The 15,198-nt window shown below is 42.0% G+C and overlaps 2 protein-coding genes across 6 annotated transcripts; both read left to right on the plus strand.

The window, feature by feature from the left end:
* The first annotated feature begins 439 nt into the window (after positions 1-439).
* Positions 440-9,123, plus strand: fam169b (family with sequence similarity 169 member B). Of its 4 annotated transcripts, none has more exons than XM_037450517.2 (10): positions 440-591; positions 1,176-1,313; positions 2,252-2,417; positions 2,625-2,727; positions 2,803-2,888; positions 3,543-3,705; positions 5,544-5,726; positions 5,821-5,946; positions 6,412-6,479; positions 8,132-9,123. In XM_037450517.2, the coding sequence occupies exons 3-10, from the start codon at positions 2,292-2,294 to the stop codon at positions 8,396-8,398; spliced, it is 1,122 nt and encodes a 373-aa protein (XP_037306414.2). In that variant the 5' UTR covers positions 440-591; positions 1,176-1,313; positions 2,252-2,291; the 3' UTR covers positions 8,399-9,123. The 4 variants fall into 4 exon arrangements, with proteins under 4 accessions (XP_037306414.2, XP_037306417.2, XP_062418809.1 ...); XM_037450520.2 differs by having other exon boundaries at positions 2,274-2,417; XM_062562825.1 differs by having other exon boundaries at positions 2,274-2,417; positions 8,135-9,123.
* A 301-nt stretch (positions 9,124-9,424) lies between these two features.
* Positions 9,425-15,192, plus strand: arpin (actin related protein 2/3 complex inhibitor). Of its 2 annotated transcripts, XM_037451097.2 has the most exons (7): positions 9,425-9,658; positions 9,742-9,817; positions 11,282-11,414; positions 13,849-14,055; positions 14,389-14,552; positions 14,718-14,771; positions 14,886-15,192. In XM_037451097.2, the coding sequence occupies exons 1-6, from the start codon at positions 9,567-9,569 to the stop codon at positions 14,724-14,726; spliced, it is 681 nt and encodes a 226-aa protein (XP_037306994.1). In that variant the 5' UTR covers positions 9,425-9,566; the 3' UTR covers positions 14,727-14,771; positions 14,886-15,192. The 2 variants fall into 2 exon arrangements, with proteins under 2 accessions (XP_037306994.1, XP_037306993.1); XM_037451096.2 differs by having other exon boundaries at positions 14,718-15,192.
* The last annotated feature ends 6 nt before the right edge of the window (positions 15,193-15,198 follow it).

A 15,198-nucleotide genomic window follows, 5' to 3' on the forward strand; every position in this document is an offset into this window, starting at 1 on the left:
AAAGTTACGTGTGGCCTCAATGTTCAGCTTACTTAAGTTAAAGTTGTAATACTGCCATGCAAAAAAGTGGCTAAAAGTCACCAAATTCAATTATAGAGTATGGGTGAATACTTGCGTTATACATTGCTGGTAAAGTAGCGCGATTTGTCATGTAAATGCGGTAAAGTACAATATCCAACTCTGAAATGTAGTGAGCATTAAGTAGCATGGATTGAAAAATACTCACGGAATTGCATTTAAGTCTGTTCAATTCATGTTGAAATGTTTCATTGATACATGCAAAAGAATATCCAGGCTGTCATTAAATTATATTATTCACAACATGTGGATGAGGTGGACTCGGACTTTTTCGCAGGAAGTGATCCTTTTGTCATAACATACATTTAGATGTATGTCTTTTAGCAAATGGTATGCATTTATCTTGAAGTCCACCTCATAAGTTCCCGGTCATGGCTTCGCCGATGCTGGCGATCTTGATGGAGCTCGCAGAAGGTCACAGTAACGCCGTGACTCTCCCCTGCTAGACCGGGCGCTGCAGGCCAAATAAAGAAGTCGTCAAGGTGGGCTTAAGGAAATTGAGGGAAGTCACAGGTAACTCGAGCCGAAACCTGCCTCCGTCTTCTGTCCAAACAAACGCTCAGAATTAAGAATATCGTCTCTCTTTCAACCTTACGTTACAACATGACACATAATCAAGAAATGTACCCTTTCACGCACTTTTCGGCCGGTTGAAAAGACGTTGAAATGAGGTCTTAGACGTTCAGACCTCATTTCAACCCGATTTCAACCACATTTCAACGTTGAAATTACGTCTTGTGCTCACTGGGTAGGCTACCAAGTTCCATTAAGCAAATCTGAGGTCAAGCAATGCATTAGAACAAATGCAAATAAAGTATGGAAGGAGTACTGGGATGATCAGAAAACTGGAAGGCATCTCTACAAAATTCAAAAACATGTTTGGGAAAGAAGGGACGGAAACGTCATCACTCGATTGAGAATATGACACACAGGACTCAATCATTCATTGCATAAAATAGGCAAGCACCCAACAAGGGAAATGCTGGGGAAGTAAGCAGATAAAACGTATGCTTTCATTATTCCGTTTTTTAATAGAAACGAATTTAGTCAGACGGATCTAGTTTTTTTCTCCCCATGTTCTTTATCTCATCTCTTAGTGTTCGGCATAATCTCCTGCTCCACACTCAAGTCCAGATGGTGGCGGTAATGCACCGACAAAATGGTTTGCGAACCGCCAATGAACACTAAAAGAAGAAGAAAAACCTGCCTCTGTCAAAGTCGACGACTTTATTAAAGTAAGTCCACCGTGACACCCGACTAAACGATGCCATTGTTGTCTGTTAAGAAGTCGTAACTTAATGAATGGGTGTTGTCTTTTACGTGAGTCCTGTTAGCATCGTTAGCAGTTCAAATGACGACGCTGCCTCCATTATGAACTGTCGAGTCAGACTGTCACTTTAATGTGGAGTCAGTCGCGTAACGTGTTCTTATCAAATACATATTAAGCTTGCTATTACGGTCAAGTGGACTTTAATGACGTCACGAGCCCCTTTACAGCAACCACCGCGCCTCAGCTGCTAACCTCTGCTCCGATATCACCATAAGGAAAACAGCTGGACACCTCGAAATGTGGTGGCCACCTCGTACTCGGTACCTTTGCATAAGCTTAGCGACTTTAAATTGACAGGACTTTCCACGTAGTCTGGTAAAGACCTTATAGGAAAGACGGAAAATAGTCACTTTTTTTGCTAGGGCCAGCCAATCAGTTTCTGTAAACACCCGAGTATGATTCAATGCAAAAAAGTGTATCAAACACACATTACTTTGCAGTTAAATATTTAACATTTATTCCAACAGTTTAACATAACAATCTTATTCCAACAATTCGGGAAAAATCTAAGTATACATATATAAATATATATGACAATATTTAATATGATATAACTACCATATCATAGCTATTATAAATATCCAGTATAAATATCATATAATACGTTATATATTGGAATGGAGCTAGTTTGTTAGGGAAGCACCAACTCAAAAGCCTTGCAAAACTTCAATGACTTATATATATATATATATATATATATATATATATATAATTTGTTGCTCATGGTGTGGCCACGCCCCACTGCGCTCTATGGACCAGCTGTCACTGGTCACTTTATCCCCAGTTGATTGTGAATTCCATCCCTGAAGCTGTTACTTGAGGCTGTTTTAACTCCTTGTTAAGTGTGCTACTACCCCACAAACAGCTGTGTTGTGGAGAGGCCATGTACCCCGTAGACCTGCCAGCCATGAGAGACACTGACCTGACAACAGCATCTGAGGAGTACCTCTCCTCTTTAGAGTCAAGGCCTCATCAGAACCAGTGGTTTCCATTATCGCAGACTACAGAGGTACCACAACATCAAGGACTCTGCTGGTGTTTACTTTTTTACATTCTTGTAGAATTTCCAATAAAACATGAATCTCCACACTAGTCGTATCTTGACATTGGTTTAATTTGGGATTCTTCTTTTGTCTTCTGAAGCCTTTGTGTTGGGCACTGATGCTTTGGGAAGAGTACAGAGAGTTTGTTGAACTTTTTTCTCCTGTCTGCTCAGGTAGCGATATCAGCGAAACATGTGAGGCGGCTGCAGCTTTTTGAGGACGACCGACCTGACTGCACGCTGCTGGCTCTGCACTCTCCTGACGATCCGACACACGGTGTGGGACTGCGCTCACTGCCCCCATCAAACACCCACCAAAACGGAAGCCTAACGCTCTCTGCTTTCCTTCCAGTGGTGGCTTTGTACCTGCATGACAAGTGGTGGCACGTGGATGACGTCTTACGCACGTCCAGCGACTCCAGAATGGGTTTGATTTTGGTAACTGCTGTTATCATTTCAATGACTTCGACCCGACTGTTAAAATGTCTTTTGAGAAAACAAATACTATTATGCTAATTTAAAGGGGTATTTTCTCAACTCCAGAATTTTTTATCTGATCTTGTTTTACATTTTTTTCATGAGATCTGACTTGTTTTCTTTTAAAAAGTGCTTCTATTTTCTCTTAACTCCTGAACTTGAGATAAAAAAGTGATTGGGATAATTTTTTATGAATGAAACTCTAAGCCTGTGTTTGTTGTCTCCAAGATGTTTACAAATTACACGTGTAATCTTGTGCAACATGGATCGTGTTTTACAACATAAGAGTGACGATAAACAACTTTTTACTCGATTTCAATGTCAGTCATGAAAATGTCAACTTCTGAGTAAATTCTAGAAGAAAAAAAAAAGTCAGCAACTTCACAGAACGGTGAGTCATATTTTACAGCTCATGAGTTGTTATGAGGTTGACAACTCTTGTTGCGCCTTTAGTTCAGAGTTCAGGTTTTTTTAGGCTATGAAACTACAGTTGAACTTTGATTGGCTGCTGATTAATAAGACATTATCATGTATTACTGAAATCTCAGCCCTTCTGCATGTGAAAGCTTAAGCTTTGTGCCATGCTGCTGGTTCTCATCGGTGTCCGTGTCTCAGGTTCAGTCGCTGACGGAGAGGGTGGTTATGTTCCTGCTCAGTCGGGTGGTGGAGCGGTCCCCCCAGGACAAGGTGGTGTTCTCCCTGCACCCCCGCACAGAGAGCTGCAAAGTGCTGTGGAGAGATGGCCAGGCCGTTGGCTTCTACACCTTCAAACACAAAGGTAGGGTGGAGGAGGAGAGGGACAAGGTTGCTTCTTCCTGTTTCTCCAACCTAGATGTATTGTCCATTTCGATCTTAAAAAGATTCTGGGATGAAAAGTGAAGCCAATGCAGAAGGGCTTTAAACTCTACTGATCAGCAGGGGGCGACTCCTCTGGTTCTATGCAACTCTGAGCAATCTACTTTTCTCTTGATTCCTTCCCTCATTAAACAATAATTCATGGACTCAATTTAAGTCTTCTTCAATATGGAAAAATATCCGTTTAGAGTTGAATAGGCCATACAACACAGGCACACACAGAAATTGGAGATTTGCACCGCAGGTCTTTGAGGCTTAACAAGCATCCACAGAACGCTTGCATCCATTACCAAAGTAATGGAGTAAAGGATCAAAATGACTACTGACTAATAAATTTGATAATGGCCAAGATGGCAGTAGAAAACAGGAAGGGTTTCCTATAAATGTTGAAGACTGTAATATTTCATATGCTATTAGTGATAAATATTAAGACAGTGTTACAAAATACATGGGAGCAGCATTCTGTCCAAATACAGTACAAATACTTAGTACGTTACCTTACTTGGGTATCTATACTTTACTGGAGTAATTATTTTTCAAACAACTTTTTACTTTACTACTTCGTTTTTTCACGCAAATATCTGTACTTTCTACTCCTTACATAAAAAAAACCCTGTTACTGCCATTTCATTTTTTGGCTTGTTTTCATTCCGGCTAGTCATCGTTCAAAATCACACACACAAATAAACCGATCCGGATAAATCGCGCCATCGATTGAGTGAATTTAATTGTGTTTGGATGAGAAGTTTAAACATTTACCATTCACTATTTGTTTTCTCCGCGATGCGCCTCCAGATAACGCAAATCAGAGTGACGCCGGGTGCAGAAAGTGTTTGGTGTAAGGTTCCTTTTTCAGGACGACAGGTTGCGGTGGTCGGTGGTAGCGCCACAAGCCGATCTCAGTTGGTAACAACATGAACCCGCCTCCTCTTCCTCATGCAAAGCCCATGTAACGTTAAATGAGTCTATGTGACCATGGGTTTGCAGCACATGTTTTTTTCTAACTTTATTGAGAATCTGGCACAACACAGCAACCTGCAAGTAGCGCAGCATCTTAAATAAAGTGATGTATGTCTTAATGCGAGGCTTTAGAAATGAACACTGAGGAATTCTATATCTGTTCTGCCAGTGCCAGCGATTCGGACCCCTCCACCCATGTGTAAACCATGGGGAGACACTGCAGTCTACCTAATCAATGGGGGAACAGCATGTGTGTACGTCCTCCGACTCGTGTCATTTAGCCATCACTGGAAAATCGGATTGTTTAAGCCATATAGCATGCGGGTCAATGCATTTGTCCCTCCATTTCCATCATCCGAACGGCAGGTCACGTGATATGAAGGCACCTTTTGATCATATATATCATATAACGGACTGAGAATGTGTGACCTGGCTCACAGAACATAAGAGTTTGTTTAATGGTCATTTTTTCCCCTAACAATACTTCTACTTTTTTACTTTAAGTATTTTTGAAACCAGTACTTTTATACTTTTACTCAAGTAAAATGCTTGATTTGATACTTCAACTTCTACAAAAGTATTTTTAAACCCTAGTATCTTTATTTCTACTTGAGTAATGAATGTGAATACTTTTGACACCTCTGGTGGTTAGCATAAACAAACTTAAAGGAGTAATATAGATCAAGACTGAGCTGTTTATGTGGTACGTGTTATTCTCTGCCCTCTTGTGCCTCTATTGGTTACAATATGGCATGGTGTTCTAGGGTTGCATGCGTTGAAACAGTGAGGTTTGCGTTTCAGGGAGTCTGTGTGACGGCTGCAGCAACCGCTGCTACCTGCTGCCCGCTCTGGACACGTTGCTGGTGAGGAGGAGCTGGAGGAGGAGAGGCCTCGGCCTTCAGATGCTCACTGACTTCTGCACCTCGTTCTCCACCGAGCCCTTCCTGGGGGTCAGCTCCCCGTTATCACCCGGCATGGTGGCAGGTCAGCCAGGCCCATCTACTTGTTCTCTCTCTGGATGAGACTTAGCCATAAGCTAGAGCAACCAGGTAACCGCCTGTGTCTCCTCTGCTTTCAGTGTGCAGGAGCTTTCTGCAGAAGCACCAGGAACGTTTGGAGCATCTGTATGAGGTGGAAGCTCCTGGGGGCTGGACTCAGCGACGTAACATCTGGCTCAGCATCAAGCTAGGCCGATACTCTTTGGGTGCAGATTTGAATTATTGAGTTTTTAAGTTCCATTTCAATGCTTAACATAATTTCCAAGATTGGACCAAGCATAGTTTCACATACATCCCAATGTTTTTTTGTGGGCGTGTCTACATTTAAAGGAGCTATGAAGGGAAATCGGAAAATTTCATTTGGATGGACAGAATGTTGGCTAGCAGTACCTGCGAGCAAGTACATACTTGGGTAACATTGCTAGCCGCCGCCATACTAATGCCTGAGAGGCGCTACAGACGGAAACTGTGCTGACGAAGCTAACTGGTACTGGGGGTTAGCTCAGACTCACCGGGGTAACCTGGCATCCCGGCTTCTGTAGTCTAAATGGGTGGGGGGGGGGCCTCCATTCCCTCCTCGGGTAGACATTGCCTGTCATGTCAATGATCTGAATGTTGTATAGATCTTCTTTCAGGATGTATGTGACCTCATTTGACTTGTGCCTTTATAGGTGTTAATGAAGAGAGAACTCTGACATCAGGGAAAACTTCCAGGTATGAAGAGGACCCCTCTCAGAAGGTGTGAATCTCGACGTCTCAGTTCATATCCAAAGTACATTACTTTACCATTAGCCCTACCTGTACTTTATGTAATTATCAAATGCAGGGTCTATATATATATATATATATATATATATATATATATATATATATATATATATATTAGTAGTGGTGAGCCGTTGGTAACGTGCTGCGTTATGGTGAGATTCCTATTGGCGATAAAGAAAAAATAGCGCCGATAATCTATTCTTAAAGTTGGGTTGGGAGCTGGGTCTATACTACGCAAGCTACGATGATTTTCACCTTGATATTCCAGCGCGGATGTATACCTACGAGCGCAGATGTTTACTTAGCCAAATTGCACTGTAGGGGGTGAGAACGAGACGTGCTAGCATGGATGCAGCTATGAAGTCACCGGGTTTGCTTCAGGGAAAATTTATTTTTAAGAAGCTTCCCAATGGAAACCTCGACAAGACGAAGGTTGTTTGCACCTTGTGCAAACAAGAATTAGTTTACTGTAGAAGTTCCTCAAGTCTCAAATACCACCTAAATGCAAAGCTTTGCTTAGCTAACGCTGAAGATGCCGGGCCAAGCACTGATGTAGCGCAGGGGAAGAGTCGTCGTCAAACTACTATGTTTGAGTGCAACCGAGGCAAGAAGCCCTTCAGCACAGCTCTATCGGCCAAGCTAACGAATGTCCTCGCGCAGTGGATTGCCACCAGCTGCCGGCCCATCAGAGTGGTAGAAGATGACAGGCTCGAGCTTGTTCTTCAGGCAGTCACAGGTGATCCATCTTACAAACTACCTGCTAGGCAAACTATCATGAGGAGAATACATGACCAGCACGCCGCAGAGAAAGCCGCAAAAGATGAGAAGATGGTAGAGGCGAGGTGTGTAGCACTGACTGGGGACCATTGGACATCTGTCAACAACAATAACTACCTTGGCGTTACTGTACACCATATCGATGCCAGCTGGGAACTTCACTCCTTCGCTGAATAAACAGTTAGTAAACACAAGTACATCTTATTGAGCATGATTTATTTTCATCACCAATTATCATAGTAGAACAGCTTTCTCAAGCAGTTTGTGATGCATTTTGGAAACAGGAGATGAGCCCCTGGTCTAATGTGCCACCTGCCTTGAGAAACCTGTTCAAAGACTTACTTTTAGTAATTATTTGGATAGCATACATATTAGATTAGATTCATCTAGATTAATTCCAAGATTACAGTGAGATTAATCTAGATTAAAGAAATTGATCTATGCCCACCACTATATATATATATATATATATATATATATATATATATATATATATATATATATATATATATATATATATATATATATATATATATATATATATATATATATATATATATATATATATATATATGCTAAGCATCAGTAAATTACTGCATCAGTACTTGACGAGACATTTTAGAGCAAAGACCTGGTGTGAAGTTGGGAAATCAATGTTAAATCAATGATGAAACCTTTTTTACAGAAATAAAAATGCTGTAGTAAATAGCATTTTGCAATAATGCTCAGTTTTTAATTAAACATAAGCTTCAATTAGTGGAGCAAATGGCTTTTTCTGCATTATTGCATTAGTGTGTGATGACCTATGTGCATCGTGGGATCTTAAGAGTCTCCTGTTTTCCAAAGCAGGCGTCCAGTTGCAGTGTGGGCCCAACCTCGCTGACGACCTATTCTGTGAACACCCACCTGGCAGAAGGCCCGTCGGTACAACAAATAAAAAGCTGTGATCCACACTCCCCAAGCAGCAAGAGCTCAGGAACAGTGTGTAGTCCTGCAGCCCACGCAGAGGATCCAGACTCTGGACATCCCACCAGACCACCACCACCACCTCAGCGCCGAGAGAAGCCAGAGGAGGAGACACAGAGCAGTGCCAAGCGAGGCAGAAGGACATGAGGTCAAAGGGACATAGGAACTTTGACTATTTCACTTCTCCAAACAGAGTGGATGATCCGTCCTCCTCAGCTTGAACGGGCAGTAGGGTTACCAACTCTCCCAACCCCAAATCAGGGACACTTTCGCGGGCTGAGTCTGACAGTTAAGTCAAGAGTGTCATTGAAACGTTAAGCAAGCAGGTAGCTACATGAACAGGGAGTGTTAATCAGGGCGGGTGCATGAGGAGTGTGTGTGGGCCTGGCTGGGCCACAACGAAGATGATGACGATTTAACAGTTACCTCAATTAATGAATATTATAATAAGTCAACAAACATAATCGTTGTGGGTTGTTGCTATTATAAAGTCTGAGTGTCAGGTTGTCATTTGTCAAATTGTCACTTAAAAGTTACTGCAATGGCCACTCAGTTAGCTAAAGTCAAATAACACAGCATAAGCTATTTTGCACTGTTTTTGTAGCTAGCAGAGTTGAGAGTTCACTTATTCAAATGCAACTTGGGATATTATAATGTAACCATTTAAAACTCATAACGGCCATCGACGGCCCTTCTTTGGTTTAAATACACGTATTCTGCCACATACTGTTGGAGATGCGAACACGTTCACTTTGCGTCTCACTGAAGCAACACAATCTGTGGACAATAAATATCAGAACCAAGAGCAGCGAGTCAACTACTTGCTGCTAACACATCCCGTCGGACCCGGATTATTTATTTATATCCGTTAATCAACTTTTCCCTGGTAACCGCTGTCATTGCAGACGTTTGCGTGGATTTTTACTGTGAAAATCCACGTACTTCCGGTTTAGCGGCTACACTTCGTATTTTCGTTTTATGGAAAAACCCACAAAAGGGATAAACGGAGTGAAAAGTTGTCAGTTGGTCTCCTTTTTTGGTTCTAAACGAAAAACGAGAAAACGGCCGCCGACTTCCGTTTTACCGTTTTGGATTAGAAACGAAAAACGAGAAACGAGTGTTTTGGTTTTCTGGTTTTTACGGTAAAAGGGACGATCAAAAGGTACACGGACCCCTTTTACACCGCTGTCTCCCATCGGTACGTGCCGTGTAGAGATTCGAGCGCACCTCCGTGACGCGGCTGTGTGTAGGAACAAGTAATGAGGAAATAGGAAAACGTTTTGGGCAACTAAAGTTACAGGCCAGTTTATGAAAGATGAGCCGAATTTATGACAACAAGTCTTTGAAGAACAAACCGGTGCACAATGAGAAATTTGAGCGCGCGTGGTCCCCTTCTGGGTATGAAAGGTAGGTTTAAGCGCTCCACTTCACTGAATGCACCGCTTATAGAGGAAGTAGAGTTTCACAGTCGATCTTTGTCTTCCACACAGTGGCCAGGGCGTTCTCCTAGAGGGGAAGCTGCTGGATGTGTCCAGGCATGCCATCAGTGACCTCAGCAATCAAAAGGTACTGACCAGGGGACGCCGGCGTGGCCCCTACTTGAACCACAGGAATACAAATAAAAAACAAAAACAAATTGTCAGTATTTGTTTAAAAAAAAAGAATGTACCAATTCGTAAATATAATTGTGTATGTATGCATTTGCGTGTGTATATATATAAATATATATATAGTGAGGAAAATAAGTATTTGAACACCCTGCTATTTTGCAAGTTCTCCCACTTGTGTGTGTGTATATATAATATATATATATATATTAGGGCCGGGACTTTAGCGCGTTAATTGTGATTCATTAATTACAATATGAATTAAGATTAATTAATTACACATAAAAATAACGCATTACACATTTTTTACGCATTTTTACACTTTTTTTGGCACCGCGGAACGTTTCTCACTGAATGAGTTTCGGGGGGGACCGATTATACTGGAGCACCAACTAGCGTTCATGACTTCAGACAACAACAAACGACGGTGAACATGAACGAAGAAGCTGACGAGACCATGTCGGGTGGCCCCCGTGAATGGGAAATCTTATTGTAATAAACACACGGATGGAAGGGTCGATAAGAGCGTGGTTGTGTACAAGCTACGCAACAAGGAATTCGCATCGAGCCTCAAGTATCACCTCAACGCAAAACAATTAGCAGCTAGCGTGGACGTTAGCCCCACTCCGGGTACAAGGACCCACACCCAACCCACACTGCACCAGATGACTGGTTTAAGGACCAGGGTAACTAAGACCACGTCTGAAAAAATAACCAATGTTCTGAATGTACTTGAAAGTATTGGTCTACTTAAAAAAACATAGTTTACAGAAGGTCTACTTACCTATAGGCTACCTGAATTTCTGAAAGTACTACATTTCTAAATAGGCTATTGCTACACTGGAATTGGTTGAATAAAAATAAAAATCCATGTGAAAAAAATGACTTCTCACTGTTCTCAGGTCATATATTTGTATGTATAATATATGCGATTAATTAATTACAAAGCCTCTAATTAATTAGATTAATATTTTTAATCGAGTCCCGGCCCTAATATATATAGAATATATATACATATATATATATGTGTGTGTGTGTGTGTGTATATGTATATACACACATACATGTACAGCGGGTAAAGTATACAGGTTACCATGGAACATATTATACTATACTAAACAGAAGGTATACTGGAAAAAATGGTGATGTATTTAATACTTTTTTACCCAATATTTATGTTTTAATTGTTTTTCATTAAATCATATTCTGATGTTTCCTGAAACTGATTAGTTGACCCTACCTAGAACGTTTTCCCCCAGCTGCCACTGGTACTGATGGTAATAACACGTCTTTCAGCGCTGACAGGAACTGAAGGTTTAAAAGTATCCTACTTTTGTTCCACAAAGAACTTTGGCCATAGTCCTGATAGGCTTTAGCATTTAAGACTGACTAAAGAACCGGGGCTGCGTCCCTTCTTAAACAGGTCCGCTTCTATGTGCTGTACATCAAACCCACACGCATCCATCAGAGGAGGTTTGATGCCTGCGGGAAGGAGATCGAGCCCAACTTCAGCGACACCATGAAGGTCAACACGGGCTTCCTCATGTCCTCCTACAGTAGGTAGACAACAACAATCTGAGTTTATGTTTGCAAGTTTCTTTTCCCCTCGAACTCTGCTCTTTGGGTCAATGACGGATTAAACGTCTAAAAAGGTAATATATATATTAATGCAAAGTGGATGTAATGTATTTATCTATATACACTGCAAAAAAAAAACACAATGTAACTCCAAGTCAATCACACTTCTGTGAAATCAAACTGCCCACTTAGGAAGCAATACTGACAATCAATTTCACATGCTGTTGTGCAAATGGAATAGACAACAGGTGGAAATTATAGGCGATAAGCAAGACAGACACTCCCAATAAAGGAGTGGTTCTGCAGTGACCACAGACCACTTGTGGTCACTCAAGTGGTAGTTTGAGACAGAGTCTACAACTCACACAAGTGGCTCAGTTAGTGCAGCTCATCCAGGATGGCACATCAATGCAAGCTATGGCAAAAATGTTGTGGTGTCTTGTCAGCATCCAGAGCATGGAGATTAGGAGGACATTAGGAGACGTGGAGAAGGCCGTAGGAGGGAATCAACCCAGCAGCAGGAGCGCTACCTCCACCTTTGTGCAAGGAGGAACAGCAGGAACACTGCCAAAGCCCTGCAAAATGAGCTTCAGCAGGCCACAAATGTGCATGTGTCTGCTCAAACGGTCAGAAACCGACTCCATGAGAGTGGTACGAGGGCCCGATGTCCACAGGTGAGGGTTGTGCTTACAGCCCAGCACCGGGGAGGACGTTTGGCATTTGCCAGAGAACACCAAGATTGGCAAATTTGCCACTGGCGCCCTGTACTTTTCACAGATGAAAGCAGGTTCACACTTACAACAGGAGGGGGAGACTGAACAACAACACAAAAAAAAGGAACACAATACCTGTAGGCCTAAAAACACGTTGAACACTGTACGTAACAAAGTCATAATTTTGGTGTCGTGACAACCCTACTTGTGAGACCATATGCCGGTGCGCTTGGTTCCTGCTAATTCAAGTCAATGCTAGACCTCATGTGGCTGGAGTGTGTCAGCAGTTCCTGCAAGATAAAGGCGTTTTTTAAATTGCTCCTTACGCACATAGATTAATATTTCTTCTGGAAAATGCAATTTTTAGAGCCCAAGGTCTCGAGAGCACATTGCATGGATTTGAAAAGAATCTGGTTTAATCCCTGGGAGGAGTTTGCTCTTTTACAACTGTAAGAAATCATGAAAAAAGGCCAAAAAAGGGCCAAAAAGGCTGATTCTCAACCAATAATTGCAGCGCCCCCTATTCTTCAAAAATTATGAAGAAATTAGGGTGTGTTTAGGGCTTCAATGTTTACACATGCTATAATTTTGGTGAGGGCAGGCCAAGTCATTTGGAAGTTAGAAATCTTGTCAGATTAAGCCACACCCTTTGCATAGCTAATTAGCCGTAATATCTTCTTAAAACCATAAGACAGGTTACAAATGATCATATGAATGTTGAAAGGTGAGAAGTTGCTTTATGAGACATATGGAACAGATTAGAAAAAGTATGGTCAAGTTAAAACAACTTCAATGTTCATGGCGAATTGTGGTTTTTTGAAAATGCTCCCTACTTGGAAATTCTTCTGGTTTAATTCCTGGGAGGAGTTCGGTCTTTTACAACTCTAAGAAATCATGAAAATATGCCAAAAGGGCAGATTTTCAACGATTAATTGCATCGCCCCCTATTATTCTATATATATATTATAAAGAATATGAAAAAATCAGGGTGTGTTCAGGGGTCCAATGTGTAATGTTATGATGTTGGTGAGGGCAGGCCAAGTCACTTTAAAGTTATGAGTCTTGACAGATTAAGCAACACCCTTTGCGAAGTTGATTAGCCCATATCTTATGAAAACAATGAGCTATTAGCACCATTCTTCTAAATCGGGGAACCTTGAACCAATAACGATCCACCGAAGGTTTCATGACAATCGGACCCAGCGTTTAAAGAGAAATTAGCAAAAATGTGTTTTTCACAATATTCAAATGGCGGAAAATCTAGTTAGGCACATTTGCTTACCATAATTTACTTTTTTGTAGAGCATGTCCCTGGCATCCATTCAAGTCAATCAGCATTGGGGGAAAAAACTGGCCTAGTGTGGTACTTTTCAAATTTCTAGGCATTTCTTTGTACCCAAATGCGAGACCCCAACGTTATTACATTTTTTAACAGTCCTGATATGCATGTCAAATTTAACAACTTTTTGAATATCACAAAGGCTCCAAAAAGGCCCTTAGTTTGTGAGAATAATAATAATAATTCTATGAAATACAATAGGTTCCTCACCGACTAGTGATCCAATAATTTTTCTTTGGATCCACTCTGAAGCATTTTCTCTAAATGTATCCCACGTGTTGTCGATTGGTTGGGTGCCTTCACGCGTTCGTCATTGTTGAGCCCCTGACCTTTGACCCAGCGGGCTCTCCTTCTGTACAGAGGTGGAAGCTAAAGGGGAGTCCGACCGTCTGTCCGAGGAGCAGCTGTCACTCATCGTGAACAAGGCCGAGCTGCTGAAGATTACCGACAAGCACCGACCCAGCGGGACCTGGGCCTTCTGGTACCCAGAGTCCCAAATGGACCAGACGGATCTGGAGGCGGGGCAGGAAGTACGGCTGAAGACCAGAGGAAATGGTCCTTTCATATGTGAGTGTGTTGCTTCAGGGCTGCTGATCTCGGGTGGATCTTTTGTTTGGGGATTTAAAAGTGCAAGATACGATAAGAGCTCTTTGATTAGTTTTCATAAGATGTGCCTGTTTTCCAAAGCTGCAGGGTCCGTTTCTGTTTCCATGTCCCCGTGTTGACCTCTGTGACAGTGTGCTGGGATGGAAAGATTCACATGAGTGCAAATCATTTCCTACGTTGAAATCTCTTCAACTCATTGGTTTTTAAATTACTTTTTTAGGCCTGTGTTGTATGTGCTTTTTACGCAATGTTTCTGATGCGCTTAAATGAACCGACTGAATTCTGCGCTTCCAGTCTCCTTAGCCAAAGTGGACGGCGGCACAGTGACCAGGTGTAACTTTGCCGGAGATGAAAGAGCAGGCGCGTCGTGGACCGATAAGGTTCTGGCCAACAAAGCAGGCGCAGTCAGCACGGGGAGACCCACGGGGGAAGGAGAGGGGGCCGGGGAGGATGAATGGGTGAGAACCCACAAAGTTGTAAATATATTTCCTCCTGTGTGGTTCCTGTGGTGGAGGAGATAATACCTCTTTGACACTTGAGCGAACAGGAAGTGTCTGCATGTGTTGTTCACAGTGTACACAGAGCAGGCCTTGTCTCAGACTCCCACTTTGCTTCTCTCTCAGGACGACTGAGGGAAGCGTCTCGCTACCCGTCCTTCACCTTGGATCTGTCCTCAGGTTGGACCCCGACAGTTGTTAGTCTCTGTAAAACTGGCGTCACTCAAAAACGTTGGAACTTTTCTTGATTATTTTCCTGGTTTCTTTTTCTTCTCTTGCCTGTTTGTGTCCAAGTTGGAGCCAGAGGGCATACAAGGGATTTTCTGCCGAGCCTGCTATCAATTAGCCCCAAAGCTGTGTTTTCCAGAACGCCTGATGGTGCTTCTCTCCGTTCCAGATCTATTTAAAATGTATCTTTTAGTTGCTATGTATCTATACGCTCATTGGGTTCTCAAGCTGCTTCGGGACAATAAGTAGGATTTTTTTAAAGCGAGCAAAAAGATATTGATATTATGATCCTCTAGTTATCATGGATCATGACGTCAGTGAATACGACCTGTATTTGATTTGTAATGTATTAAAGGACTTGTATTAAATCAAATTTTAA

The sequence above is a fragment of the Pungitius pungitius genome, chromosome 6 (assembly GCF_949316345.1).
Source record: "Pungitius pungitius chromosome 6, fPunPun2.1, whole genome shotgun sequence".
NCBI classification, from domain to species: domain Eukaryota; kingdom Metazoa; phylum Chordata; class Actinopteri; order Perciformes; family Gasterosteidae; genus Pungitius; species Pungitius pungitius.

Bases quoted from the DNA above. Each gene is read 5' to 3' on its own strand.
- fam169b (XM_037450517.2), top strand. From the start codon at position 2,292: ATGTACCCCGTAGACCTGCCAGCCATGAGAGACACTGACCTGACAACA. The intron at 2,418-2,624 runs GTACCACAACAT...CTGTCTGCTCAG, and splicing joins CATTATCGCAGACTACAGAG to GTAGCGATATCAGCGAAACA. The intron at 5,947-6,411 runs GTGCAGATTTGA...GTGCCTTTATAG, and splicing joins GCTAGGCCGATACTCTTTGG to GTGTTAATGAAGAGAGAACT.
- arpin (XM_037451096.2), top strand. From the start codon at position 9,567: ATGAGCCGAATTTATGACAACAAGTCTTTGAAGAACAAACCGGTGCAC. The intron at 9,659-9,741 runs GTAGGTTTAAGC...TCTTCCACACAG, and splicing joins TCCCCTTCTGGGTATGAAAG to TGGCCAGGGCGTTCTCCTAG. The intron at 11,415-13,848 runs GTAGGTAGACAA...CCTTCTGTACAG, and splicing joins CTTCCTCATGTCCTCCTACA to AGGTGGAAGCTAAAGGGGAG.